General features: G+C 62.7%; 1 protein-coding gene across 1 annotated transcript in view; it reads right to left on the reverse strand.

Moving 5' to 3' along the window:
* Positions 1 to 714: 714 nt before the first annotated feature.
* The window catches only part of BSN (bassoon presynaptic cytomatrix protein), a gene marked incomplete at its 5' end in the record, with an annotated part of 69,050 nt that continues 42,785 nt past the window's right edge, over positions 715 to 26,979 (reverse strand). The window contains 9 exons of the mRNA XM_084292525.1: positions 715 to 1,234; positions 1,380 to 1,476; positions 1,551 to 1,603; positions 1,779 to 1,922; positions 2,021 to 2,114; positions 2,461 to 3,185; positions 3,507 to 5,610; positions 6,726 to 13,313; positions 14,488 to 14,892. Coding sequence (XP_084148651.1) covers positions 1,563 to 1,603; positions 1,779 to 1,922; positions 2,021 to 2,114; positions 2,461 to 3,185; positions 3,507 to 5,610; positions 6,726 to 13,313; positions 14,488 to 14,892 — 10,101 coding nt within the window. The 3' untranslated portion in view covers positions 715 to 1,234; positions 1,380 to 1,476; positions 1,551 to 1,562. The remainder of the gene's footprint in view (positions 1,235 to 1,379; positions 1,477 to 1,550; positions 1,604 to 1,778; positions 1,923 to 2,020; positions 2,115 to 2,460; positions 3,186 to 3,506; positions 5,611 to 6,725; positions 13,314 to 14,487; positions 14,893 to 26,979) is intronic.

Consider the following 26,979-nt stretch of genomic DNA (forward strand, 5'->3'; position numbering starts at 1 on the left):
AATAAAAAAATAAATAAAGAGTCCAGGCGAAGATAGAGCGAGCGCTGTCGGGGAGCGTGCGGAGAAGCAGCGAAGCCATGCTCTGCGACGGGACGGGACGGGACGGGACGGGCGCGGCGGCCCTGCGGCGGGGCGAGCATGCCACGGGCTGCGGCTGGAGCTGGGGGGGGACAGGGGGGACCCGGTGTAGCGGTGACGCCCTTGCACGCGACGCTGGAGCTCTCGGCTGTCGACGGGGCTCGTTCCGGAGCCGTGGTGTTTCGTTGCATAGAACACGGGACGGGGTGCGCGGGGCACCGGGGCCGGCGGGACGGGGGGGCGAGGAGCGGGGCGGCCGGGCACGCCGCGGGCATCTCCCGGTGGTGGGGACCCCTCCGCCGGTCCCAGCGGGCCCCCGCGTAATGGCTTAAGAAGGACTTGAATTGCACAGTAAGAGGAAGGATATCGGCAGAGGCGAAGCTCTCCTGATCGTCTTCGGTGGATTGTGCTCTTGTTGTGGCCTCCTGCACTCTATTGCTTCTACAAACAACAGCCCATGTGCTAACTCATCGCACAAAGCAAAGAGGGAAGAGGATTTGGTATAAAGTCAAATAAAAAAAAAAAATAATCAATGAAATGAACCCAAAGAAACAAAAAAATGGATAAATAAAAAGCCCGTTCCCCCCCCCCTCCCCGACAACACCCCGTTTCCCCCCCCCCGGTGCAGATGAGGTATACACAGAACTCAAAGTGGGATGATTAAGGCTGTTCTTCAAAGAAAAGGGGTGCCCGGCAGCGGGGTGCGCCGGCTGCGTGGCGAGGGCAAGCGTGGCCCTTTGAATGCTTCGAATGGCTTCAGGGCAGCGCCCGGCGTCGGCAAAGGCCAGCCCGCGTCTGCGCTGCCTGTCAGAGTCCTATGGCCTCGTATTTCGGTAGTGAAACAGTGTTAGGTCCTAACGGGGCGCGCCGACTCCCTGGGGGGGGAGAAGGCTGCAGTGCAGGGGGGCCAAGGGGCCGGCAGGACAGAGGGGACGGAAAGGTGGCCCTCGGCTCGCGCGGAGGGGAAAAACCTATGAAGATGCCAGAGCTGGGGTTCGGAGGGAGCAACTCTGTGTATAATCTTGAGAAAGGGCCGCGGGTCCCGGCACGGCCCCTGGGCAAGCGGGGGTCCCCCCTACGCGTGCCGCGCCGGAGCTGCTCGCCGCCGTCTGCTGCGTGAGGTCCGGCACCCAGGGGGTCACCCTGCTTTCAAAAGCTGCTGAGAGACAGAGGGAGAGGGGTCAGGGAGATGGGGATGCTGCCACCTGGCCGGGCGACAGGAGGTGATGGGGGCACCACACCACGAAGGGCTGGAGCAGCTCCTGGTGCGGAGCTGGGGACGGCACCGGGGGGTGACTCACCGTTATACCCAGAGTCTGGCGCCGCGTGCTGAGGCCGCTGGCTTCTTCATAGGTTTTTCCGCTGCAACGACTCGGTCTCCACTCGCTTCCCCAGCTCCTGCGGCGGGAGGGCGTCAGGGCATGGCAGGGCAGGGACGCACCGGGGCGCGGCATCGGCGCCGCTCAACTCACCTTGTGCCGTTCTCACCAGAACGAAGTGAATTTCTTGCCAAAAGCTGACACCGCTGCGGGGAAGCCGGAGAAGCGTGAGGATGGAAGCGTCCTGATGCATCCCATGCCCAGACCCCAAACCAAAGCCACCGGACTGCGATGCTGGCTCATCCCGATGGAGGCTCCCGGCCACCCCTGTGGTGCCTGACCCCATCCCAATGCATCGCCGTCTGTGGGGTGCACCCTTACCTTCAGTCAGTTTGCCTGCTTGTTCTGCTGCCCCTCCCGGCAGGATTTTGGAGAAAACGCTCTCTCCTTCCACCCCAGGCTGCCCTGTGCCTGTGCTGGCGGGGCCACGGGGCCCGGCTGCTCTCGGCCCAACCTTGCTGTCTGCTGGGGGACAAAGGAGGCTGCTGTTAGCAGGGAGAGGCCCCTTGGGGGGGACAGCCAGGTAGCACAGGGGCCAGCCCTGTGCCTCGGGGTGCACTGACCTGCTGCTCCTGGGGGCTGAGCCGTGGGCGCTCTCCCCGGCTGCTGTGGCACCTTCACCGCGGGTTTGGACGCGTCCGTCTGCTCCGCTTTCTGCTATGAGGCAGAAAATGCCTTCAGGCTCTCACCCTCCCAGCCGGGACGGCAGAGCAGAGCACCCTTTAGGGTGGTCCGGGTGGGTGGGACGTGATCCAGGGCTTGCTGTGGCAGTGCCCGTGTACTGCTCCCCGGGGAAAAAAACGCAAAGTGCTGCGGGGAAGTGGCCCCACAGCCCCAGAAGAGGCAGTGGCGCAGGGCTGTGCACCCTCCCGAAGGGTGCCATCTGGGGTGGCACCTGCATGGACACGCACATATGGGTCCCCTTTTGGTCCCCAACCCTTCCCCTGCTAGCTCCCCGGCTGCAGCAGGGGCTTGCAGCAGACCCAGCCGTGCCCATACTCACCTGTGGCCCCGGGTGCCCACCCGGCTGCGCGTGCGGCGCGGCCGGTGCCTTCCCCGCAGCCTGGCCTGTCCCCGGCTGCTGCTGTGGTGGCCGGGACGAGGCGGGTCCCTGTGTCCTGGGCTGTGCCGAGCCCGCTGGCTGGGCAGCCTGCCTCGCCGCCGGCTGCTGCCGCGCTGCCTGCTGCCCAGCCTGCTGCTGCCTGCCCGCCGGCTGCTGCGCGGCCGTCGGAGCCTCTGGCTTCTGCGCTGGGGCAGGTGCCCCGTGCGGCTGCGGCGTCTTCGGTGTCTTCTGGGGCTCGGCACCGTGGTGGTGCGTGGCGGAGCGTGACGGCGGGGCGTACTCGGAGGCACTGGGGCCATACGGTGCCGTGCTGCGGGGCTCGGGCTGCTGCGCCTTCTTGGCGGTGGCCGGCGGCGCGTGGCCGCGGGGCTCGTGGCGGCCGGGCTCCCGCGGGTGCTGCTTGGCCGAGCGGCGCGGCTGCTCGTCGTGGCGGGAGGAGGCAGCGTGGCGCCCGTAGTCGCCGTGGTGCCGGTGCTCGCGGTGCTGGGGGTAGTCGTCGTGCTGCCACGGGTCCTCGTCGGGCAGCTCGTCGTAGTCGTGGTAGGTGTGCTTAGCCGGGGGTCTCTTCTGTGAGGAAGAGTGGCCGCCGTAGTGCCTTACCCGCTCCGACCGCACCTCCCTGGGCTTATCAAACCAGTCTGTCTCCTCCTGACCCAAATGATAGGCTTCAGAAACCAAAAACAAACCACAGTCAATCTCTCGCTCCGCAGGCGGGAACGCAGCCCGGGCTGAAGCCATGCAATGAGGCAGGAGAAGGCAAGCAGCTCGTGACACACACAGGGGACAGCCCGCGCCGGCAGGGACGGGGTGGGGCACCGCGCAAGCACCGGGCAGCGCCGGCGAACATCAAACACCCGGACAAGGACTGGAAAGGGGGGAGGAAGGCACGTGTCAAGCAAACCGAGGCCGTGAGAGTGTCTCTGCAGACGAGCATGCCCCGGGGAAGCGCCATGCTCTGGGTGCTCACCACCACGGGTAGCTGTTACCTTCGCTGTCCGAGACAACGCAATGGGAATCGTCCATGCCGTAGCCCTCCTCGTGCTTGTACGAGTGGTTCCTTGGCACATCTTTGATGTGCTCTTGCACATCAGGCAACGAGTGGCTGGAGCAGAACTGGGAGCAGGGGTCCCCCGACGACTGTGGGCCAGGGCCCCCCGCCGAACGCGACCCCCCCACTGACTTCCCCAGGGGGCTGATGGGGCTCTCCTCCTCCGAGGGCTGCGTGCGGACCGGAGCCCGTCCCCGGCTCTGGCTCATGCTGAGGGACGAGGGTTTGGAGCTGCCCTTCTGGGACCTCTCTGCGCCCTCCCGCTCGTAGGACTTGCTCCGGCTGACGGTGTCACGGCCGGAGGACTTCTCCAGCCCGTAGCCAGAGGAGCGAGTTCTGCTGCCAGCGGAGTAGACCCGCTCCTCCTCGTCCACCAGGTCCCGGCTGGACACGCCATAGTACTTCTGCTGCTCGTAGACGTTCTTCTTGAGGCCATAGGTAATCTCGTCCTGCAGCTTCTTGGCCCTGGAGGCCACGTTGCTGCTGCTGACCGACGTCGTCACAGCGTAGGAGGCCAGGTCTGACTCCACATCTTTGGCTTCTTCTATGGGAGAGAACTTGGAGATCTTCTGCTCCATGCCCTGCTTCCTGTGCTTGCTGCGCTTTGAGGAGACGACAGCGGGTGCCAGATTCTTGGATGAATGCTTTGGCAGTGCCACGCCGGAGCCATGCTTGTCCGCTCGCGAGGAGTGCCGGTACTCACCGTCCCCGTAGTAGTAGGAGCCCGCGGGGCTCCCCGACACCCTGCCGTTGCTCTCCACGCCCCGGTGGTAGCTGTTCTTCCCGCGATGCTCGGGGCCGTGGTGGTCATAGATATCCTCCTCGGACTCCTCCTCTGCTTTGGCATAGCAGCAGGGCCGGCCGGAGCCCTCGGCATCCCCCAGCTCGCTCTTCTCTTTGCCGTGGCGGCCGTTGGCGCCCGTGCCCCCCGGCTCCACTTTCTGCCCGTCCACGGCTGGGCTCTCCTTGGTGAGCTCGCTGATGTCCTCGATCATCACGTAGTTACGGGGGATGTTCTGCTCCAGGTTGGTGTAGAGGGACTCGGAGGAGAAGCTGGCCGACGGGCCCTGCGTGACGCCAGCCCTCTCGGCCGGCCGGGCCTCGGGTGCCTTGTACTGCTCGTAGCCGCTGCTCACCGCTGCGGCGCTGAAGGTGGCGTCGGGGACGGCGGAGGAGCTGGTGGCCGCGCCGATGACCTCGTAGTTGGTGGGGATCTTCTGCTCCAGCTCAGCCAGCGAGGTCTGCCGTGGCTTCTGGTGCGTGTCTGACGGGCTCTGGAAGAGCGCGGGCTGCGCTGCAGGCACAGCGGCTGTGCCAGCGAAGGCGCCCTGGGCTTGGTAGGGGTTTTGGGGCCGGAAGCCCGGCTGGGCCGGGGTGCCCAGCTCCGTGTACGCGGCCCCGGGGGCCGGGAAGGCGCCGGGTGAGGCGAAGGCGGGCAAGGGGGCAGCCTGCAAGCTGTCCTGTGCGGTGCTGGCAGCGGGGAACTGGGGGGGCTGCGGGCGCGTGGGCTGGAAGGCGGGGGGCCCCGGCGGGGCCGGGTAGGGGTAGGCGCCGTAGGAGGCGGCGGCGAAGTCGGGGTACTGGGCGGCGGGCGCGGGGCGCAGGCTGGCGCTGTCGTAGGCGGCGAGGCGCAGGCTGTGCAGCTCGCTGTCCGACAGGTAGTCCCGGCGGTCGGCCAGGCCGCGCAGGTAGGGGTGGTCCCGCGTGCCCCGGTCCTTCAGCAGCGACTCCTTGCGCTGCGTGATGCCCAGCTCCAGGTACTTCAGCTTGGCGTCGATCTCCTTCTCCTCCTCGTCCAGCTCCGCCTGCTTCTTCCGCAGCTTCGTGGACTCGTGCTCCACCAGCTTCAGGTCGCGGTCCAGCTCCTTCAGCAGGCTGGCCTTGGTGACCGGTGCCCCGGGGGGGGCCTTGGGGGCCAGGCTGCCCAGGTAGAGCTGGGGGGTGGCCGGGCTGCCCAGGGGCACGTGGGGCTCCTCGGGCGGTGGGCTGGGCAGCGTGCGCTTCACCTTGCGTGCCAGCGGGCTCGACTGCAGCCCACCCACCTGCAAAGCAAGGGAAACCCATCAGCAGCGCGGGTGGCGGCCGCCCGGCCCCCTGGGGCAAGGCAGCGCTGCCCGCGGGGCTGTGCAGAGCGGCCAAAGGCCCCGCGCGTGTCCCCTCGTGCCCCGAGAAAGCGGCGTTTACATAAAGCTGTAATAAATAGGATGGAAGTAACAGGCAGGGCACTTTCTATGAATAATTACCAGGAGTGGCAGTGAGCCAAGTGCCAGGCTGGCCGTGGGCGCTCCAGCAGAGGAGCACCGCCGAGCGCTGCGAGGAGCCCTGTGCTTTGCAGCAGGGCTTGGAAACGCGGCAGGAGAGTGGCTGCGCGGGGCCCACTGAGCCAGGGGCTCTCTGAGGGCTGCGTTTCCCTGCTGCACCCCAGGCGGGGCAGCTCGTGTCTGGGGACACCAGGCAGCCCGTCCCTTGCCTGCTCTTCCCCTGGCGCTGCCAGGTTGTGCCTCGGTTTCCCCACTTGTGAAACGGGGCTGGCTGCGGATGGGAGCGAGGGCTGCTGCAGCCCAAAACTGAGCCGCACGTTGTGCCTGCTCCTCGGGAGAGGAAGGGGATGCAGCTGGGGCAACTGAAAACCCAGGCTCGCCTGTGGGGTGGCAGCTCCCATCTGTCTCCCCGTGGACAAGCTGTGCCACCTCCACGGCCGCGCTGCGTACCCACAGACCTGGAGGAACCTCCTGCTGCTCGGCTTGGGGCCACGTGTCCACGCACACGGGCTGCCATCAGCTGCTGCAGGGAGCCAACCTTTTAAAATATTAATTGCTGCAGCACTAATGAAACTGAAATGGCCTGAGGTGCCTCCTGGAGCTGTTCTCCCAGGGAAAGTCTATTTATTGCAGACCGAGAGCGTGTCAGGCGGCTGCGTGCCCAGCGCTGCCCCTCTCCTCCTGACAGTGCTGAAATGTCATCAAAAAAGGTTCAGCTCGGGTCAGAGTGGTCGGGCACATGCAGGAGGAGGATGTGGAGCGGGGACACACCTGTCCCCAGTGAGGAGAGACGTCCACCAAGAGGGGACGTGGGTGTGTGGGGACAGGGACACAGCGCGGCGTCAGCAGAGGAACCCTCAGGGCAGGTGCCCGAGCGAGACCCCGTGTGCATGTACCTGGGTGCCTGGGAGCAGCGGGTGCTGGTAGAGGGAGAACCTGTCCTTGCCGGCCTCCTCCGAGGTGGGGCTGATGGGCTTGGGGTCGGACAGGGAGCGCTGCATGGTCTTGATGGGGCGCGGCAGCGTCTGCTGGCGCTGGGCCGAGTCGGCGAAGTGCTTCTGCGGCGGGACGTGAGCCTTGTTGAGCCGCTCGCTGGTGGCGAAGGAGGACTCCAGGAGGCGGTGCGGGGACAGCGGGGACACGGGGGAGTAGAGGACCTGGGGAGAGCGGGGCGGCTGGCGGGTCACCAGCTGGGAGAGGGAATCGGCCGGCAGGTGGGACTGGTACCCGATTTCCAGGGGGTCTGGCTTCTTCTTCTCAAACTTGCCCAGGGTCTGCTGCCGGACAGCGTGGGGGTCCAGGGGGCCCGTGCTCACCATCTGCATGTTGGTGGAGTAAGGGGTGATGGTGGTGGGCACCGTCAGCTGGGGCACCACGATGCCGGGCTGGGGGGGCGGCTCGGGCTCCGTCTGGCAGGCGAGGCTCTCGCCCCGCTGCGTCTTCTCCGGGGCCGAGATGTACTTGACGATCTCCACGCGGGGGTCGTGGGTGGTGATGTGGATGGAGGGAGAGACGCGGAGGAGCTGGTCGGGCTCGGTCTGCACAGAGCAGTCGCTGATGGTCTGGATGCCGACGCTGGCCGTGCAGCGTGCGGTGCCGTCCGCCTTGCCCTCGGCGCTGGCCTCAGCGTGCCGCGATGGCCGGGAGCGCCGGCGCCGCACGGGCTGCTCCCACTCCCCGCTGTCCTCCTCGTCCGTCTGCACGCTGCAGTCAGTGCTGCGCCGTGACCGCCGCCGCCGTGACAGCAGGTACCGCTCCTCGCCATCCTCCTCGTCCGTCTGCACGCTGCTGTCCGCCGTCTTCCTCGCCGCCTCCTTCTCGTAGGCGTCCCGCAGCCGCGGCATCGAGTTCCTTTTCTTGATGCCCCGGCCAGGCTCCCAGGACTCATCAGCTTGCAGCGACATATCCGAGGCCGAGCTGCTGAGGGGCCTCTGTGGCGCAGGGTAGCGGGGGCCGGCAGCACCCTCCGGCCCCCCAGGCAGCGCCTGGCCGGGTGGGGGCCACCCCTGCCCGTTGTGTGCTGGGCCCCGCGGTGCCTCGGCGGGTCCCTCGGGTGGGCGGGCGGCAGGCTCGGCAGTGCTGGGGAAGGTGCTCTTCTGCCTCTTCTGCTCCTCCAGCTGCTGCTGCAGCTGGTGCTGCAGCTGGTGGATGTGCTCGAGCTGGAGGCGCTGCTGGGCCAGCTGCTCCCGCTGCAGCGCCAGCTGCGCGTGCCGCTCCTCCTGCTGCTGCTGCAGCACCTGCTGCTTGATGCACTGCAGCTCCTGCAGCTCCCGCTGCACCAGCAGCTGTTCCTTCTCCCGGTGCCGCTGCAGCTCGGCGCGCTCCCGCTCCAGCTCCTCCTGCAGCCGCAGCTGCCGCAGCTTCTCCAGCTCCACGCGCTCCCGCTCCAGCTGCAGCACGTGCTCCTGCTGCTTGCGCTGCCGCTCCTCCTCCCGCTCCCGCTCCTCCCGCTGCATCCCCTCCAAGGGCGGCTTGGACGAGGGGGCCACCTGCCCGCCCTCCTTGGCGCCTGCTGCCGGCCCCTCGGCGCGGGGGGCAGCCCCTGAGGCCTCCGCTCTCTGCAAGCCGGCAGCGGGGCCGGCGGGGGCTTTGGCGGCGGGGCCTGTGCCCGCCGCGGCGCTGCCCGGCTTGCCCAGGTAGACGGGCGTCTCCATCAGCGAGGAGGCCGGGAGGCGGCTGGGGGCCGGGTAGCGGTAGAGGCTCTGCGGTGCCAGCGGGACGCGGGGGGTGACGACGGGCACCCTGGCCAGGCTGGCCAGCGGGACGGCGGCCACGCCGGCTGGGCCGTAGGGTCGGTACAGCCCGCGCAGCATGGGGCGCAGCACAGAGGCTGGCTGGGTGGTGATGGGCAGCGTGGAGGCGATGGGAGTGTTGATGGTGGAGTAGATCATGCCGTCGGCCGCCCGCACGGTGGCGGAGGACGGGAACATCTGCCTGATGGCGCCCAGGCGCACGCCGGGCACGTTGTACTGCGCCAGGCTGCCAAAGCCCTGCCGTGCCTCGGGGACGTTAGGGTTGAACATCCCGCCGGGTTTCGGGGCCACGGCACCCCCCGGCTGAGCTGCCAGCCCCCCGCTGCCGCTGCTGGGGCCGTAGGGCAGCACGTCGGGGCCGTTGGCGTGCCGGCCCCCGTACTGGTCCATGGAGTTGAGCGCGGCGCACATGCGGCTGATCTCGCGCGCAGTCGTGGCGCTGTAGTGGGCCAGGCTGGACTCCTGGAAGCTGGCCAGGTCCCCTCGGGGCGAGTAGCGGTAATCGGAGTAGATGTTGGAGGCCGAGCTGTACCTCCTCATGGGGAGCGGGTGGCCCAGCAGCTCGGTGGGCTGGCGCAGGTCGGAGAAGGAGCCGTACTGCAGGCCCTGGCCCAGGTACCCCCCCTCGGCAAAGCCGACGCTGTAGGAATGCTTCATGGTGCTCAAGTCCACGGCAGCCTCACTGGCAGGGAAGGGCTGGTCCCCCTTTGGGGGGTAGTAGTTCATCCCAATTTCGGACAGGTTGGTGTCTGACATGGAGGAGTAGAGCCTCCCAAAGGTGCCGGTGGGGTAAAACTTCTGCTCCTCGTAGAGAGCAGGCGCTGGCTGCTCCCGGTACGGGAAGGTCTCCGGCAGCTCTGGCTCCCTGCTGCCATAGAGGGGCCCTCCAGCCTTCCTGCTGGGGACCGCGTCCCCAGCCTTCTTCTCGGGCATCTTGGAAGTGGGGTTGAAAGCACCAGTGCAGCTGCTGCCGAAGGGGAACTTGTAGACCACGTCACAGCAGGCCACCTGGCTCTCCGCCTTCACTCCCGTGAGGTCCAGCACGTTGGCTGGGGGCTCCTCCTTCAGCACTTTGGTCACCGGGCTGCCCGCCATGTCCTCCACCTGCACCATCATCACCTGGGACTTCTTCCCTCCCAGGGCAAGGAGGGGGCTCTGGGTCTTCAGCTCCACTGGCACTGCCCGGTACAGCTCCGAGCCCTGCTCCTGTGGGAAGGGCTGCGGGAGGCCGCTGACGCTCTGCGCGATGCTGGTCTGCGTGATCAGCACATCCTTCTTCACCATTTGGCTGGGCAAACTGTACCTCGAGAACTTCGCCTGGGGGGGAGCGGCCGGCTCGGGCTTGCCAGCAGGCGCGGGGCCAGCTGCCCCACTGGCTCTGACGGTGCCCGTCTGCACGCCCTGCTCTACCTGCTTCACCTGCGCCAAGCACACCGGGCTGCCGGTCCCCTGCCCGAAGTCCATCCGGCTCTGGAAAGGGTCTCCATAGACCACGGGTTGCTTGGGCTGGGAGATGAGCATCGGGGAGGCGATGGCGAGGCCGGCGGTGCTGGCGGCTGCAATGATGGCGTGGGGCTGCTCCTGGGCGTTGAGGTTGATGATCAGGGGCTGGATGGCCGTGGACTGCCGGCTTGGGAGCTGGTCCAAGGTCAGGCAGTACTTTCTGGCCTCGGTGGCCAAGGAGGTGAGATCCATGCCTTGGTCTGTTATGATGATGGGGGCGGACTTCAGAGCAGTCCGCAAGTCCACGGCACTACCACTCGGCACCTTGGGCCCCGGCTCGACGCGGGAGGTGCCGGGGATGGAGGAGATGCGGCACAGCGAGATGTTCTCCGCTGGGAGCGCTCCCCAGCCGTACAGCCCTGCGATGCCGTCGGCGCCTGAAGTCACGGGCACCTTCTGGGCTTGCTCCTTCCCGTGCTGCGCCCGGACATACGCACCCGGCGGTTGCTCCGGCTCCTGGCCGTACCCGTGTGGAATCATCTGCCGGCTCGTCCTGGTGGGAGACGAGGTGGGGGACTCGGAGGAGCTTGGCGGCTTGGTTTGGCTGGCCGCGTCGGCCGCCAGCGTGATCAGCATGAAGGGGGAGTCCTGCGAGGACTGCTGCCGGGCCAGGCGAGGCGAGCCTGCCCGGTGCGGTGTCTGCGTCCCTTGAGCCACCATGGGGGAAGAGGCGGAGGTGCTGGTGGTGGCGGGGACATCATAGGCAAGGAGGGGGCTTTGCGTCTGCGTGGAGAACTCGGCAGTGGACTTGGTGGTGGGGCCAGGGGGCGCGGCCGCCCTGGGGACGGCACGGGTGGGACTCTGAGTAGGAGACGTCGGTGAGAGCGGGGGGCTGGAGCTTTTGAAGAACGGGTACGTCTTGGCCGGTGGGGGCTTGCTGTCGCTCACCGCTTGGAGCTTCTCCCTGGCCATTTGCACACCGGTCTCGACCGCTGCCTTGCTTCGGGAGACGTCCTCCGTCTGTGAGCCGTAGCTGATGGAGCTCTTCACTGGGCCGTAGCTCCTGGCGGGTGAGGCTGTGGCCTCTGCAGAGCTGTAGATCTGTGCTGTGCTGGCGGGGCCGGCTGCCGCTGTTGTGACTGCGCCGGTAGCTTTGCTGTAGGCGTAAGGAGCTGTCAGGGGCTTGGGACCTGGGCTGGGCGCTGCTGGGACGCCCTGGAGCTTGGCCCGGTCCTGTCCTTCTTTTGTAAAATGCTGCGTGACCTGGACATCAGGAATGGCCTTGCTGCCCTCGGAGGCGGAAAAGGAGACAGGAGCAGAAAGCTGCGTGGGGCTGGTCCCAGGGGTGAGGGGACCCCCGTTCTGCTTCATCAGCTCAGCATACGCGCTCTCGGCGTTCAGAAAGTGCTTTTCCTGGTACGCTTCCTCCTGCCCTTTCTTTTTGTCGCCCTGCTCCAGAGCCAGGTCAAACGAGGAGGACTGGTGCATTCTGGCGATGCTCTGTGAGGTCTGCAGGATCTCCTCGTACACCGCACCCGGCTTCGACAGGGTGCCCGGGTAGTCGGGCTGCGAGGGGTGCGCGGCGCTGCCCTCGTACCCGTACTCCTCCGCGTACTGGTACTCGAAGCCGTTCTGCCCCTCGGTGCCGCGGTACCCCACCTGCTGGTAGGTGCTGCCATAGGAAACGCCCTGCTGGGCCTGCTGGATCTGCTGCTTCTGCATCATCTCTGCCTTCCTCATCATCTCCTCGTAGGCTTCCTCGGCGCTCTTGAGGGGCTTGCTGGCGGGCTGGCTGGGGCCGCTCTCCACCTTCTCGGTGGGGGAGTAGAGCGACATGAAGGTGGGCAGGTTGTACTCGCTGCCCGACTTGTACAGCTTGGAGGCCACGGCGTCGAAGCTCTCAGCCTCCGAGTCGATGGAGGGTGAGTACTCAGAGCAGGAGGAGCGGTGCAGCTCCTCCATCTCCGCCGCCTGCCGCAGCTCCTCAGTGGGGGAGGCGTCCTCGATGGGGGAGAGGTTGCTGGGGGGAGTTTTGGAGCGCTCCCTCCTCCGCTGCGCCCGCAGCTCCTCCTTGTCACGCTTGGTCTTGCGTGCCGTGCTCCGGATGCGCTGCTGCTCCACCTCCCGCATCTTCTCCTGCTCCCGCAGCAGCTCCTCTTCCTCGCGCAGCTCCTCCTCCTCCGACGAGTCCTCGATGGTGGGCAGCAAGGGGCCGTGCGAGCGGTGCCGAGCCTTCCTCTGCTGCTTCACCTCCTCCAGCCGCTGCCGCCGGCTGGGGCTGCTGTCACTGTCCTCCTCCAGGGAGGAGATGGAAGTGGGCGAGGTGCCCGAGGTGTAGCTGGGCGTGGTGGCCGGCAGGGTGGAGGAGTACTCGCCGCGGGAGCGCTCCTCGGGCGAGCCCGTCAGGCTCTCCATCTCCAGCTCTGGCTCCCGCTCCAGGCTGGTGTCCGTGTCCTGGCTCATCTCCATCTCCCTGCCGTAGCCGGTCGTGCTGTTCAGCTCAATGGTCTTGAAGCGCCGCAGGCCCCCTTGGGCCGTGCTCATGTCGTCGCCCTCGGCGGCCTCCAGCTCCTTCCTCTCCTCCTTGTACAGGCTGCTGGCGCCGTGCGGCAGGTGCCGCTTGGCCAAGGGGGGCTCTTTGCTCTTCTCTGCGTCGGCCTTAGCGGCGCCGTACTTGGTGCGCCCATAGCCCCCCTCCTCCTCCTCCTCCTCCAGGTTGTCCTCCTCCGCACTCATCTCCAGGATCTGCCTCCGCATGAACTCCTCGTCGCTCACCTCCTCCCGGCCCTTGGGGTGGGGGGGCACCGGGGAGAAGCCCCCCTCGCTGCTGTCCTCCACGTAGTCGTGCCGCAGCTTGCTGCCGAACTCATCCGAAGACTCCATGCTCTCCCGCTGCTCCCTCTGGTTCTCCCACTCCAGCGAGTCCTCGTCTTCCTCCAGGATATCCTCCAGCTCCTCGTCCGAGTCGAAGGCTTCGGGGGTGATGGAGAGGTACCGGGGCCGCTGCCGCTGTCGCTGCTCCTCCCGCTGCTCCGAGCCCTTGCTGGGCTCTGCTGGCCCCCCCCGAGCCTCCAGCAGTGGCCTCATGCTGCTCTCCAGCTTGGTGAGCTCGGAGGGGCTCGGGGGGCTCTGCCCCGCCAGCCCCGTGCCGCTCAGCTTCTCCTCCTCCTGCTGCACCAGCCCCGTGATCTCGCTCTGCGAGCTGGAGATGCCGTCCGAGGAGTAGCCGGTGTCGCTCAGGCTCTGGGGGCTGCGGGACAGGTCCGGGGGGTAAGGCTTGCCCACATCCTACAGTGAGAGGGAGCGCAGCGTTAGACCCTACAGAGTGCCCCAAGTGGGAGGGGGCTCTCGGACCCCCTCCGCCCCCCACCCCGCCCGATAGGAAACACCAGAAGGCTGGCTAAGGGGGATGTTCTTCGTTTTGTGTTAAAGACCCAGTGGTGGCTGAGCTCAGCTGGGATATTTATGGCCACGGGCCCATCCCCGGGGAGGGGAAGGGGCGAGCTTTGCCTCTGGCAGCCCCGAGAGCACCGTAACTGCTCCGGGGCTTAGGGCAGGAGCCAGAGGCTGCCCCGGGGCACGCTGCCCGGCCCAGCTGGCACGACCCTGCGGGACAGCAGCCTCGCTGGCAGCAGTGCTGGGGCCGGCAGGCTTCGAATGAAATTTAATTTCCCTGATTGACAGCCCCGCAAAGCAGCCTAGAGAAACAAGGCAGTCCCCAGGATCCTCGTTAGATGCCAGCAGAAACAAATGTGACGTTTTAATTGACGGCACTGTTAAGCAGCGCTGGGGAGAGACTTAGCACTATGCCAGGGAGAGGGGAAAGCACCCGACACCCCACGAGCAGGAGGCCCCATGGATCCCGGGGGATTTAGGAAGCATCAGTGGGGCGAGGAGCCTCTTCCCCAGGGGCTGTGTTGGCAGGGGGCAGCGAGTCCCCGGCCCGAGGGGGACGTTGTGAAGGCAGCTTCAGTGATGGCTCCTTAGGGAAAAGCATCCCAGTGCAGCCAAGCTTTTCCCCAAAGAGTATTCAATTAAAGAGGAAAAAAAAAATAAAAAAGGATTGAGGAGCTTGAAAAAGTCTGTTTCTGCAGCACAAGCTGGAAATGTTTTGAAAGGAGCTTTTCATTTAACGGCACATTCAACTGCCCTTCAAAATCAATGGGCTGAGGAGTACCTGAATTGTCGCGTTACGCACCAATTAATGTAATCATCCTAAAACGCAGGCACCTCGCCCCAATTAATGTGATCATCCTAAAACGCAGGCACCTATCGCACACTGCTGTACAGCGTGTCAAATTGCCCAGCAGCTTGGAAATGTGGAGACCGTTTTGTTTTGGTCTCACCGTTTTCCTAAAGCACCTGAGCGGGGGACAAGAGGGGCTGACGACGGGCTCTGCTCTGCCCTGGCACGAAGTGACCGCGGGGAGGACACAGCACAGGGGCAGGGCAGGGCGCTCACCTCCTGCTCCTTCGCCCTCTGTGCCTCGGGAAGCACCCGTCCCACCTTGCTCTCCCCCTCCGGTTTTGTGCTGACGCTCTTCCCTTTGGGTGCTGGGGACGGCTCCGGGGCGGCTTTGGGCAGCGGCTTCTCCTCTGCTGGCGCCGGGGGCTTCTTCTCCGGGGCAGGGCTGGGGGCCGGGCTCTGCTCGGGTGCCCGCAGGCTCCTGGCGGGCGAGGGCTGGCGGTCGGGGGGCGCTGCCGGCTCGGGGGGCGCGGGTGCCCGCGGGACGGCTGCCGGCGGCTGGTGGCGGGGGGAGCCGCTGGCAGGGTGCTTCGGGGCAGGCATCGGCACTGGGGCAGGGTCCGCCAGGCTCCCTTCCAGCAGCCGCTGCGTTTGGCAGTTCAGACACAGCCATTCGTTTTTCTGCAAGGCACGGAAAGGAAGAGCTCCGTTAGAGACCGGGGAGCCCCGCACCGACAGGGTGTCCCGTTCTGCAGGGCTCAGCGGAGATGGACCTGCTGGATGCCAGCAAGAACAAGGGCTTTCAGCAGAGTCAGCAGGCCATGGGGTGAGCCTTGCTAAGCACTGGAGACCAGTGCTTTCTTCCCTCTAGACTGGGAGTGGAAAGTCGTTACTGCACTTCTTGGCAACGTGAAAACCATCCTCCCTTTACTTGCCATCTCTTTATTGTCCCCAGTGTTAATTGCTAGATTTCACACTGCCTACACCACAGCACCTTCAGCATCTCTCCAAGGGGGAACAAACCCAGCCTGACCCTGCCTTTGGCTCCGGGTTTGCTGCCCACAGGCTGGGGATGCTCAGCCCTGCCGGCTCCTCACGTAAAAGCAGCTGAAAAGTCGGGTGGAAACGAGCAGACCGCTGCTCCCTGGGCTGCTAAGTGACTGAGCACACGGAGGAATGCATCGCGCATCCAAAGCAGCGCACTCAGCGTGGGGAAGGACCACCCGGGACAATTTAGGAGGAGTCTGGGTCCCCCAGCCAGGCACACCCTCACTGCCACAGCCTGCTGGGGACGAGCCTGGAGGAGCAGCTGCCACTGCCCTGTTTTTCTTGCAGCTCTCTGCTTCGCCTCCAGCGGTGCCAGTGCTGGTGGCTTTGCCCTGCCTCACCGCCGGCACTGCTCCCTCCTGCCATGGGGCTGTGCCGAGGCTCCCTCTGCTCCCTGCTATCCTCCAGGACAGGGGTGCGTCGCGCTGCTGGCTCCTGCAGCCCCCGTCCCCGTCACCGTGCCCGTCACCGCGGCGTCGTGGTGGCCAACATCCCGGCTGACGCTGCCACCACCCGAGTGACCGCGCCGCTGGTGGGGCCCGTGCAGCTTCCCTCCTGCTCTGATTTGTTTTCCTTGCTACAATAGAGGAATAGAGGTTTAATAGCATAATCATCATGCTTGAGGATCGTTTTTCTAGGTTATCAGAAAATACTGGGTACATGAGCACATAAAAAACTTCCCAAAGATATTACCCAAAGTACACGCTGTGCGGAAAAGAACAAGACAATCTCGCCTAGTGAAGCGCTCAGCAAGAGCCGTCATTTTATGACCTGGAAAAAGCAGCTTGCAGCTGGGGCTGTAAGTGGCAGAAAGCCTGCAGGGAGGAGGCAGGAGCCCTGCACTAATAGATCAGAAGCACTCTCCCCCTCTGAGTCGCGAAAGGACTATTTTTACCCGCACAGGAATGTCCAGGAATAGGGCCCTGACATTTGCTTTACTTCTGATGTTTCATCATTTAAAATCTTTTTCTCTTTTTTTTTTTTTTTTTCTCTTTTTTCCTTTCTGCAAACAGCCCAGTGCTCAGTGTCATTCCTTCCCACCCTGCCTTTTGGGTCGAGCCACTGCTTCATGGGGGCCGAGCTGCAGGAGAGGAGCTCCCAGGCTGCCGGAGAGGTGGGCTGAGTCCTGCCACCCCTCCCGACCCCGCAGCAGCCCCTGCTCTGCTGCCTGCTCTTCATAGGAGCATCTTCAAGATACCCTGGGGCTTTGGAGGGCCTTAAATAAAAAGGAGGGCCTTAAAAAAAAAAAAAAAAAGCTTACAGCACGGTAATATTTAATTACTGCTTAATCAAAGAGAAAGTGTAATTAAGGGGCAAGTGCAGCCTATTGTATCTTACTGATTGCATTTGTCTCCTTTTGTTTCAGAACTGGCTCTCGACGCTTTGCCTCCGAATCAGATCTCCTTGCCGCACTCCGCCGTGTAATTATTTCAGGCGGTGGAAGAAAATGTAATTGCGTGCCACAGCTCGAACCCCCTCCTCACGGAAATGCCCGGCCTTCCTTTTGTGTTTCGGCAACACCGTTTTTCCCTGCCGGAGCTCCCCATGAGGGGAGGCGCAGAGGGGGTGCCGTGGCCGTGCCAGGGAGAGCCGGGCCCGGCTCCTGCCCGCGGTGATCTGGAGGTGATCAGCCCACCTGGGACAGCGCCCACGCGCACGATGCCCATCCTGCACAGCCCATGCTGGCCACGCAGCTCTGTGTGAGGGGCTGGGCACGGCCGCTCCAGCCCTTTTGGGGTGATCTGGAGGACCAGGTGGGCGCGGGGTGACCCTGGCTGCGGGGAGCTGGCTGGAAGCGCGCTCCCTCCGGCAGCCGTCCTGGCCGGGGCAGCTCGCCCCTCGCCATCCCGCTCCAGCAGACGTGACGGGGCTCCGTGGGGCTGCAGCGGGAACTGGAGAAGGGAAAGATCTCTGTTAAAAATAGCCCTGCCAAAAGGATTGTGGCTTTGAAACCGGGACAGGACTGGGGCAGGTTGCACGCCGGACCTCAGCCTTCGCTCGCTGTGAGGCTGGGCCCCAGGGACGCCGGTGCCGGGCACAGTTCGCTTTGCACCATCCCCTTCTGGCCTTTCCTTGGCTCTGGGATCCCAGAGACCTCTGCAGTCCCTGGCACCGGGCCACGGGCACCTCCCAGCCACCACGGCTCAGCCAAATGCACAAGGCACCGCGCGACGAGCAGCTGATCTGCTCATAAACCCCCAGCAGGCTACCCAGATCCCGTGACGGCAACCATCATCGGGCCGGGCTTGGTGCTTTACAACCCCAGAGCTGCAGGGAGGTGCATGGGGACGGCCCGGGGCAGCGGCACCTCGGTATCCATCCTGGTGCCAGGCTGGAGCCACAGCGGGGCACGGCTGCCCCAAGCAGCTCGGGGGAAGCTGAGAGCGGGCACGGTCACGGCAGCCCCACGTACTGCAGCCCATCAGCCTCAGGAGGCGAGGGGCTGATTTTCTCAGCGCTCAGAATCGCCTCGGAGGGCGCGGGGCCAGCAGCAGGGCGCTGCGGTGCCCGAGGCCCCCCCCCAGGGGACGTGTGCGCGGTCCCCTCCCCGGGCTGGCACCCGCTGGCAGGTGGCCAAAGCCGCGTTCGCCAAGCCCTAACGGGCTGGCACCCAGCGATTGTTGTAATCCACTAATGGGCAATGACAAAACTGTAATTAACGGCAATAGAAGCCTTCCTGCATCATTTTGGTCAACATCACCGCCTGGCAAGTTAATTAAACGCTGAATCCCCCGGTGCCGGCGGGGTTTGTTGGAATGATGGAGCCGCCGAGCTCCAGCCCCGCCACGCCGGCAGATGCCAGCCCCGCAGCACCCAGACCCGCACCCCGAGCACCCCCGCAGAGGCACGGCAGCGGCTTCAGCCCCACGCAGACCCCTCCTGCCTCCTCAGCTCCAGGGCTCTGCCCTGTTATTCGTGCTCCCCGGTATTATTTTACGCAGTCGAAGCCATGGATATTAAAATACCGGCTCGAGGCCCGTACCAAATCAGATAAGCAGCGCGAGGTGTGAGTATCCTCCAAGCTGGGTCTCATCTCCCAGCATCAAACGCAGCGAATCTCCCAAGAATATTCCATTTATTTGCTGACAAGCACTGTGCAGGGCTCATCGCCGTGACAGATGGGAGCCTGGGAAATATGGAAAACACTTCTGCTCTCTGAAGCAAGATCCAAATTAACAGCAAGCATCCCTCCAGCCTCCCCGTTTAGGAGGTCTGCTGGCACCCGCGCCCCTTCCACGCACCCTCCTGCAGCGGGGACGGGGACATCGCCCGGCAGGACCCCAGCTCCCAAGGCTCAGCATCCCTGTGCTGAGGAAACCCAGAGATCTGTCTGCAACGTGAACGCTTTCAGCAGGTTTAAAGGAGCGGGGCTGACTCATGCTTCACCATTCAATGCCAGAGCTGTTTCAGACCCCCCCCGAATTCCCCCTGCCACCCATCCTAATCCCACGGCGTTGCACCCAGGCGCTTGGCTGCTTTTCCTCCAGCCCCTATCCACCGATCTAATGAAAGATGTTATCTCTGCCTCGCCCCGCTCCTCTCAGATGAACACCGGTGCTAATTCATTTCTCTGCCGGGATGCTGCCACCCGAGGGCCGCCTAACGCTTCCCTCCTTGGCACCAGGCTGCCAAACCCAGCCCGCCGAGCCCCCTCCCGGAGAGAAGGTGCCCGAGGAGCGGTGGCTGTGCGAACCCGAGCACATCCCCACTGGGGCGTTTTTAGCCCTGTGCGCGCTGCAGCTCCCTTTTTGCTGCCCCCCTAAAGGGTTGGTTCACCCAGCGAGCTGGGGAAGGCTTTGGTTTGGGGGAAAGCAGAAGGCTTTGCGGTCTCTGGTATCAACCCCTTTGAGAATTTCTTAATCCTTTCCTGAACAGCAGCCCTGCAAGGCGACTTGCAGCCCAGATGCTGCTTTTTGCAGGACGCTGTGGAAGAAGGGAGGCAGGATTTGTGTCCCCATGAATGGTGAGCTTGCAAACAGAGCAGCATGAAGCTGCAGGCACCTTCCTCTACAGGGCAAGGCAGCGCCGGGACCTCATCCCTCAGCAGAGTTTATTCAACACTAATTGCCTTTATTAGCGTGACCTGGGCAAGCATTAGCGTTGTTGCGGCTCACAGATCAGCCTCACCAAAACCCACCGAGGTTATTCCAACCCGTCACTAAATACAGCGTGTGACAAGCAACGGAGCAAGGCTTCCTGGCATCACTCTGCTCCTCTCTATCCCTGCAGCCCCCCAGCAGATGGGGCTGGCAGTGCCTGCCTGGCCCCACTGTGGCTGTCACACCGCAGTGCCGTGACTCAAAGCAGTGCAGGGTGAGCTCGCTGCAGTCACACGTCGCCAGAATGAGCCCTGCCATAGCTTCTCCTCCCCTTTGCAGACACCCCTGCATGGGAAAACCCCCACACGGGAACTTTTCCTCCCGATTTCTGCCCCTACACCCCGCCAAGCTGCTCACTTGGTAATCCAGAGGGGACCCAGTGCTGGCCACGGGCAGCGGCGCTGGCCTGCAGCCAGGCAGCATCCACCACGGTCACCACCACCACATCAGCCGAGGGATTAATCCAGCTGAAAGTCTTTGACTGATGAGTAATAGCACGGCTCCTGTTCGTTTTCCTTCGAGGAACGAGCGTGCGCTTGCCAAGTCCGGCTTACTGCGTGGCAGCGCCGGTGGGACAGCCCAGTAAATGCGGGCACGATGGGGAGAAAGCAGCGTGAGAGAAACCACGGAGGTTTCTCTGGGAGGAAAGGGAAGGGGCTCCTGACTCAGCAATTCAGACCCCAAAATGCTCCTGCCAGCACGGGCAGCTGCTCTGCACCATGAAGACTTTGCGGGCCCATGGCTCGCGGGGCCGCCGGTGGCTCCTCCGTGCCGTGGTGCCGCGCAGGGCACCCACAGAACCCCGGGGATTTCAAACGAGTCCTTCTGGGATGCTTTATGGGGGCTCTTGAATCACTCGGTTTTTAGAGCTCACCTCTTAAGCACAGACTGTCTGAGGCAGTTTTCTCCTCCCAGAAACCCACGGGCTCGGCTGGAGACGGGCTGCACGCTTGTGCACCGAGGGCTGGGCAGGGGTCCAGCACCAAGTGCCACCTGGATGGGGTGGCACAAGGCGGGGATGCTTTCTTCTGAGCAGCATCCTTGTGCACCCGCAGCCCGTGCTTGGAGCTGCGATGACCCCAAATCCCCCAAATGTGCCTCTATTCTCTGCCCCCTAGTCATTTTCCACCCACTTCCAAAATTAGCAGAGCCGCATGTGGCAGGAAGCACCTTCTGTATTTACCGAGCTAAAAATCTTCCCGAGTCGCAAGAATGTTTCTAAGTTAAAGGATTTAAACTATTTTGCAATCAAGGAAGCATATTTCCAAACGAGCCCAATTCCAAGCGCTGGGTGCTGTGTGGGCTGTGTGAAGGGGCTGCTAAAAAAGGGTACACAGCTGTCCAAAATTTTGAAACCGGTCCTTTTGGAGAATATATATAGCCATCCCTCCCCACTCAACATATTTCCTTCCAGTTCATTAGATAAAAAAAAAAAAAAAAAGAGAGAGAGAGTAGGATATAGAAGAGATGATTTTGATGCTCTTGGCTTGTCTAAAAGCCCCGGGACAGGTTCCCAGGGCTGCGGGTGAGCAGCGGTCTCTCTGGGAAGGGGCTGTTTGACGGCAGCATCCCCGCACGGCACACGCACATCCAGCAACAGGAGCAGCTGCTGCAGAAATAGCAGCTGTGCAGCACGGGCTCCGCAGGGCTGCTGGGGGAACACAGCACGCCCCAGCCCTCCCGCTGCCCGCAGCTGGGGTTCGGGGGTGCTGCAGGACCAGCCGGGCTCCCAGGAGAGGTGGGAAGCAGGGGCTCCTCGTTTATCCCCGCTGCTGTTTCCTTTTTTTTTGTGCTCCTTTTTTTCCTGTGACTGGCTGCTCTCATGTGTTTTGTGCTCCGCCAGCGCCCCAGCAGCCCCCCGAGCTCCCCGGCTGCAGCCAGCAGGCGTGGATGGGGCTGCCCGGCCAGACTCAGCCTCTCGAACATCTTTAAGGACAGGGAGAAACAAACCTGCCAGGCTGGGCACCTGGGCGTGATCCTGAGGGACAAACAGCACGAGTGCAGCTCTGCGTGTTTAAGAAAAGGAAAAAAAAATGCCAGAAAAGAGTAAGAAGAATAGGGGGAATCAGAGAGGGAGTCTCAGTGGCTGCAAGTGCTTTTTTCTCTTTTCACCGAGCCCTACTATTTCTTCCTCTTTTTTTTTTTTTTCTTTTTATCTTGGAGAAAGAGCTAAATGAACTACCAGCTCGGTTCCAAGAGACTGAATCCAAATGGATGAAGAATTAAGAAGATTTTCTGTTCGCAGTAAAATATAGCCAACAGTATTAAAGCAGAAGAGGGATGGGTCTGTTTGTCAAAGATTAGCTACGGCTGTCCCGAGGAAGGTCCATATTTCCCTATTTTCCTGTAACGTGACATTTATAAAACTATCTGAGTCATTTACAGGCCGCTGATGGACTCGGCGAGGACCCTGCCGGGAAGAAGGGGAACAGAAAGTCTCCAAAGCCCCGGGGGCTGCCGGGGGAAGGCACGGCTCTCCTTCTTGGGCAGGGGGTCCTGGGGCTGGTGACACCGCAGGAACACGGGGAAGGGGGACGTGGAGCTGAAGGCATCCAGTAGGAGCAAGGGAGCTCCCGGCAGTGCTGGAGGGTGAGAAGTGGCAACCACTGGCTGCAAAAGGCAAAGGCTGAAGAGACACAAAATGACAAAATACATGTACGATCCCTGCTACGCCAGCGGGAAATATCCCACAAAGCCCTTTAGGATCATCAAGCCCAACCAGCAGCCTGGCCAACAGAGTCCCCTCCCTGAACCACGTTCCTCAGCGCCACTTCCCCATCTCCCAAATATCTCCAGGGCTGGGGTCTCCCCACTGCCCTGGGCAGCCCCTGCCAGTGCCTGGCCGCCCTCTGCGTGAAGAAATCCTTCCTGAGAGCCACTCCGAGCCTCTCCCAGCACGAACCAGCCTGCGAGGACCATCAGGGAGCCAGGCAGAAGCCAGGACGTGGTCCTGTCCTGCAGCAAGCCCAGCAGGGGGACCTTATCCCCCCATCGATACAGCAGCAACACGTCGTTCATTTCTGTTCCAATCGATCCGTGCGCACCCTGATTTACTGGGGGAAGAAGCCCTCCTTCACCAGATTTATCAGCCTGCCAGGCTGCCTTATCTCTCTCAGCCCGCATGATCAGGATGTAGCTCTCAGCCAGGGTTAACAGCAGCGGGAGGATCTCCAAACGCTGTCTGCATACCAACACTTCTGTGAAAACGCCCAGGACACGTACACCGGGCCCCCCGGAGCCCCCACCCCGCTCGCTGTCCCTTCGCTCCTCTCGGTGCCTGGGCACAGCGTCGAGCAAGGTGCTCGGTGCTGTTATCTCATGCCTTTGTCGCCCTGCCTGCAGTGATGGGGGAACTGCTCCTCTCTGGAAGCTCTCCGTGGAAGATTTCAAGTCTGCAGCAAAATAACGCTTGCAAAGAGAAACCCAGCAAAACTGCAGAGAAGTACTATAGTATTCTGATCATTTTTCCGCTAGAAAGGGGGAAAAAAAAGCCCATGATAAGCTAAATTTATCTGAAAAATCTTATTTAATCAAAACCTTGCTTTTTCATAGGCACCAGTGTTGACTAAAATACCCAGCCATCCAACGAGCAATTTTCTGCCTCTGATAAAAGCAGATTCAAGCTGTCTGATTGCTCTCTTCTGAGCTGCAGAGAGCCCCACGTCTGCCAGGCAGCAGCCGCTTGCTTGCAAAGCAGAAGAAAATCAGCATCCTCCGTGGCTCCCCTCTGGATTTGCTGCGTCCCCCCACAAGGCAGAGCAGCCGCAGCGAGGGCAGACCTCGACCACGTCCCTCCTTTGGGGTTCGAACCTATTTCATGCCTGTGATGGATCATTTGTAAAGTAGCTGAAGAGCCATCGGTACGAGCTGATGGCCCACAGTGTCTGCGGAATTATGTAACACTTCCAGAGTTGTGGAGCTCGTGGCAGCCTTTTCCCAGCAGAGAGCCCCTTCCCCAGCGAGGTGGCTGGATGTGCCTCAACCAACACTCACTGCCTGCACCTCACAGCCGGCAGGTGGCTGTCCTACAGCCCTGTGGGGTGTGTGTGTTGCCTTTGGGCTCTTCTGGCTGCCCAGCTCATGGAAAATGTCACCAAGGGCCTCACCTTCGTGCTGGGGGCAGCCCGTGCTATGCATACACACGTGCATCTTCACAGCCATCCCGGGAATAACCCACGGCTCCCAGGGACTGCAGCCTTTCCTTTCTTTCCCTCTCTGTTATGTTCTATTTCGACATCCTCACTTGGCCCCTGCCAGCATTTTTACCCTGAAATCCATGAATGCCTGGGTAACTGGGAACTTTGGTTTCTGTCTGACTCCTTTGAACGACTGCTCCTTCAAAAAAAAAAAAACCCAAACCGTAGGCCCTGCTCCAAGCCTCAAGATCACGAGCTCCAAATCCAGCAGCAAAAGCATTTTAATTAAACGACCCACCTTTATGGGATACATCAAGTGGTAAGTTTGAAAAATTAACTCCCCCGATCTTCCCCGCTTCCGGGCGGGTCAATAATCCATTAACGGTGAAAGGCTGCGAAAAGGAGCACAGATGGCTCCAGCGGAGACGGATGAGCCCTTCTCCTCCCCCAAATTACACACATCGCCACCCTCCCGTGCTGGGGCCGTGCGTGCCCTCTTCCACCCCCTTCCCTGCAGCACAGCCTGGGCAGCTCCCACCTGCTGGGGTCCAGCTGGGCCGATCCTGCTCTGGTCCCAGCTCCACCGAAACGTCTTGGTGGGCCCGACCCCAGCATCGGCACCTTCAGCCCCAAGTGGCTGCCTCTTTTCAGGCAGAACCAGCGTTGATATGCTTCACACAGCGCTTAGGGGCATGCAGGCACATCCTGAGCAGCCTGCCATGGGGCTGAGCCGCTCTGAGGGCACAGCCCGATGTCTGCAGCCGCCTGCCGGGGCTGTTACTGAGGCTGAGATCTTCAATCTCAAGATAAAATGAAAATACGGAGCAAGAACGAAGCCAGGAAGCTGAAATGAAATGGTGACATCCATGTAAAATGGATGTTTTTTGTTTTTTTTTAACTGACAACAGGGCTATTGGCTCGGTTTGACCTCCAGCTGTCCTCTCTGCAGAGACAGATGCCCGTGGGGCCTCATCCCCTGCAGCCCCAGGCGGACCCGCACCACACAGACCCTCATGGCATCGCAACAGACCCTGCGGTAGGAGGGCTTTGGGGGCACCCCAGAAACCTGCTGCTGCTGCTCTGAAGGCTGGGCACGCTGCCCCAGCTGCCAGCCCGAAGAAAAGCCCACGCTGATCACAAACCCTGCTGCCCAGCTCCACTTCGCTCTCCTCTTCCCGATGCGCCACTTGCTCTCGGCAAACAGATGACTCTTGGTCATGCTTAACAGTCGCAGGCGAGTCAGGAAATTACATAAAGATGGGAATTTCACAGTTACCTCGCAGGCGCCGAGCCCTGTCGGAGCAGCGTGCGAGCTGATGCCCACTCACCCACGCTGCAATTGCGAGGCAGCAGCGGGTGCTGCTCAGCCACGCCGTGCCCGGTGCCGCAGGATGGAACCGGGGGCAGCGCAGAGCCCCCGGGCACCACCACAGCACCGGCCCTGTCCCGTGCTCACGCTGCCAGGGGCTGTTCCCAACCCCATTGCTTCTTTCTTTCCCAAACTAGGTCTTCGGTGAGAATATTTGTTCTCTGCGTCAACTAAAGCCTGCTGAAATCCGTACTCTTCTGCTCAAGCAGGCTTGGGAATGGGGTGCTCTTTGTGCACCACACGTACAATTAAAAATATCCCACCAAAAAAACCCCACACCAAACCCAAACCATCACAAAAGACACAGAACAAAGCAGCTGAGATACACAGCATACTTTAAAGTCCTCCCCTCCGAGGAAAAGGAGGATTTGAGCTCTCGAAGGGAAGCCACCGCCGCCACCTCCTTGGCACGCACAGCCCAGGGAGGTGGGCAGAGCCCCACCAAATCCTGACTCCAACGTTTTGATATGCTGTGCTCCGAGCAACTCAGGGCAATGAGGCCTCTGGGCCAAAACGTGTGAAAAATGTCGCTACCCACGTGTAACTTCGCCTTCCTGCTTGCGTTTGCGTCGTGAGAAACGTAGGAGTCAGCGCGGCTCCTCGCTCCGCTGTACTGCTCCTGCTGCCGAGCACCAGCCGAGAACCATCCTGCCTCCAGCGCTCACCTCGGGGGTACGGCACGGCCCTGGGAGGGCTTCCAGAAGTTTCATCATGCCCACGGAGACAGTGGCAAAGAGGTGCTGCTGGGTCCATTCCCCTGCAGCCACTCCCGCTCTCCAAAGAGAGCAGAAAAATAGGAATCACAGGATGAAGGAGGCACAAAGGACAGGGGCTGTTCTCCTTGTGCTCCAGGTCCCTCGAGGCGAGGTTCGTTTCTAATTAACTGCCTAAAAACAGCAGCATGTCATCATCTGCCCCTGGGGGGAGAGCACGGCCAGGGTGGGGAGCCCAGCGCTGTGCCAAGGAGGTGCCTGTGGTCACGGAGAGCTGCCTCCGCAGCCACCCCTGCCCGGGCACCCCCGGGTGGAGGAGCCAAACCCTGCCCTGGTGGCAGCTCCTCGCCCCTGGGCTGCCCCCACGCGAGGGGACCAGCACAGGGCCCCACGTGCCCCTCTCAGCGCGCCGAGCCGGCGCTCGTGCAGCCCGGCAGGGCCACGTGGGGCTCCCCGAGCACAGCACACCTCGTCCCCAACGTGCTGCCTTAATTTAGCACGCGCGGCAGATGGCAGTGGGAAGATGACGGCGAGGAGCAGAAGCAGAGGAGAAGGCTTCTGCAGCGAGCTCCCTGCTCTGCTGCAGGCTTTCGGGGCGTTTTCGTGGCACTCGCTGGGAGGAGCTTTGAGGCAGCTCAGGGCTCGGGTGGGAACTCCAGGCAAGGAGAGCAAAGATGTGGGAGAAGCTTGCCCTGGTTTTCAAATACCACTTCGCAGGAACAGCTGCCGTTGGCTCAGCACAGCCTCGCAGCAAGGCACAAACAGAAGAACCGAAATAATCCGTGCCAAATGGAGGCAGAGCCCCTGCAAAGGCCCTGCAGGAGCAGCCCTGGCTCCACCACCTCCTGCCTGCGAGGCTGGGGGGAGCTGGGAGCGCTCCCCTCTGCATGGTTTCTGCACAACACAGCCTCTGGGGCTGCAAGGATCCTCCCTGCCCGAGAGCTTTCAGCTCCCCCAGCCCGTGCAGAGCTGGCGACAAGGCAGCCTGCAGCTCCGGGCCCCACCAGGACAGGTGGAAAGGGGAGAGCACGATCATTCCTGCAGCCGCACAGCGCGGACGGGTACACGGCAGCAGCCGCTCCTCTAAAGCCGTTCTGAGCAGGCTGGAAAACTGTTGGAATTGCAAAGCGTTATCGGGAGCTTTGGGAACAGGTTCTTAATTAGCTGGAAATATTTGCTGCGTTGGTGAATTGCTGCCAGAAGCACCTCGAGAGCTTTTTGGAACCAGGAGCGCCTTCGGAAGCGGAAACGTTCCTGTGGTGCGGTTACGGGAGCGCCCGGTGCCACCTCTGCCCCCTGCAGTTTCTCCCTGCCACACACGTGAGGCAGGCAGGTTTAAAAAGAAGGTTTGCATCTCCTGCCCGCTCAGGAGGCTCCCCTGGAAATTTCTGGAGCACGGGCGC

The sequence above is a fragment of the Netta rufina genome, assembly GCF_964035555.1.
Source record: "Netta rufina genome assembly, chromosome: 10".
NCBI classification, from domain to species: Eukaryota; Metazoa; Chordata; class Aves; order Anseriformes; family Anatidae; genus Netta; species Netta rufina.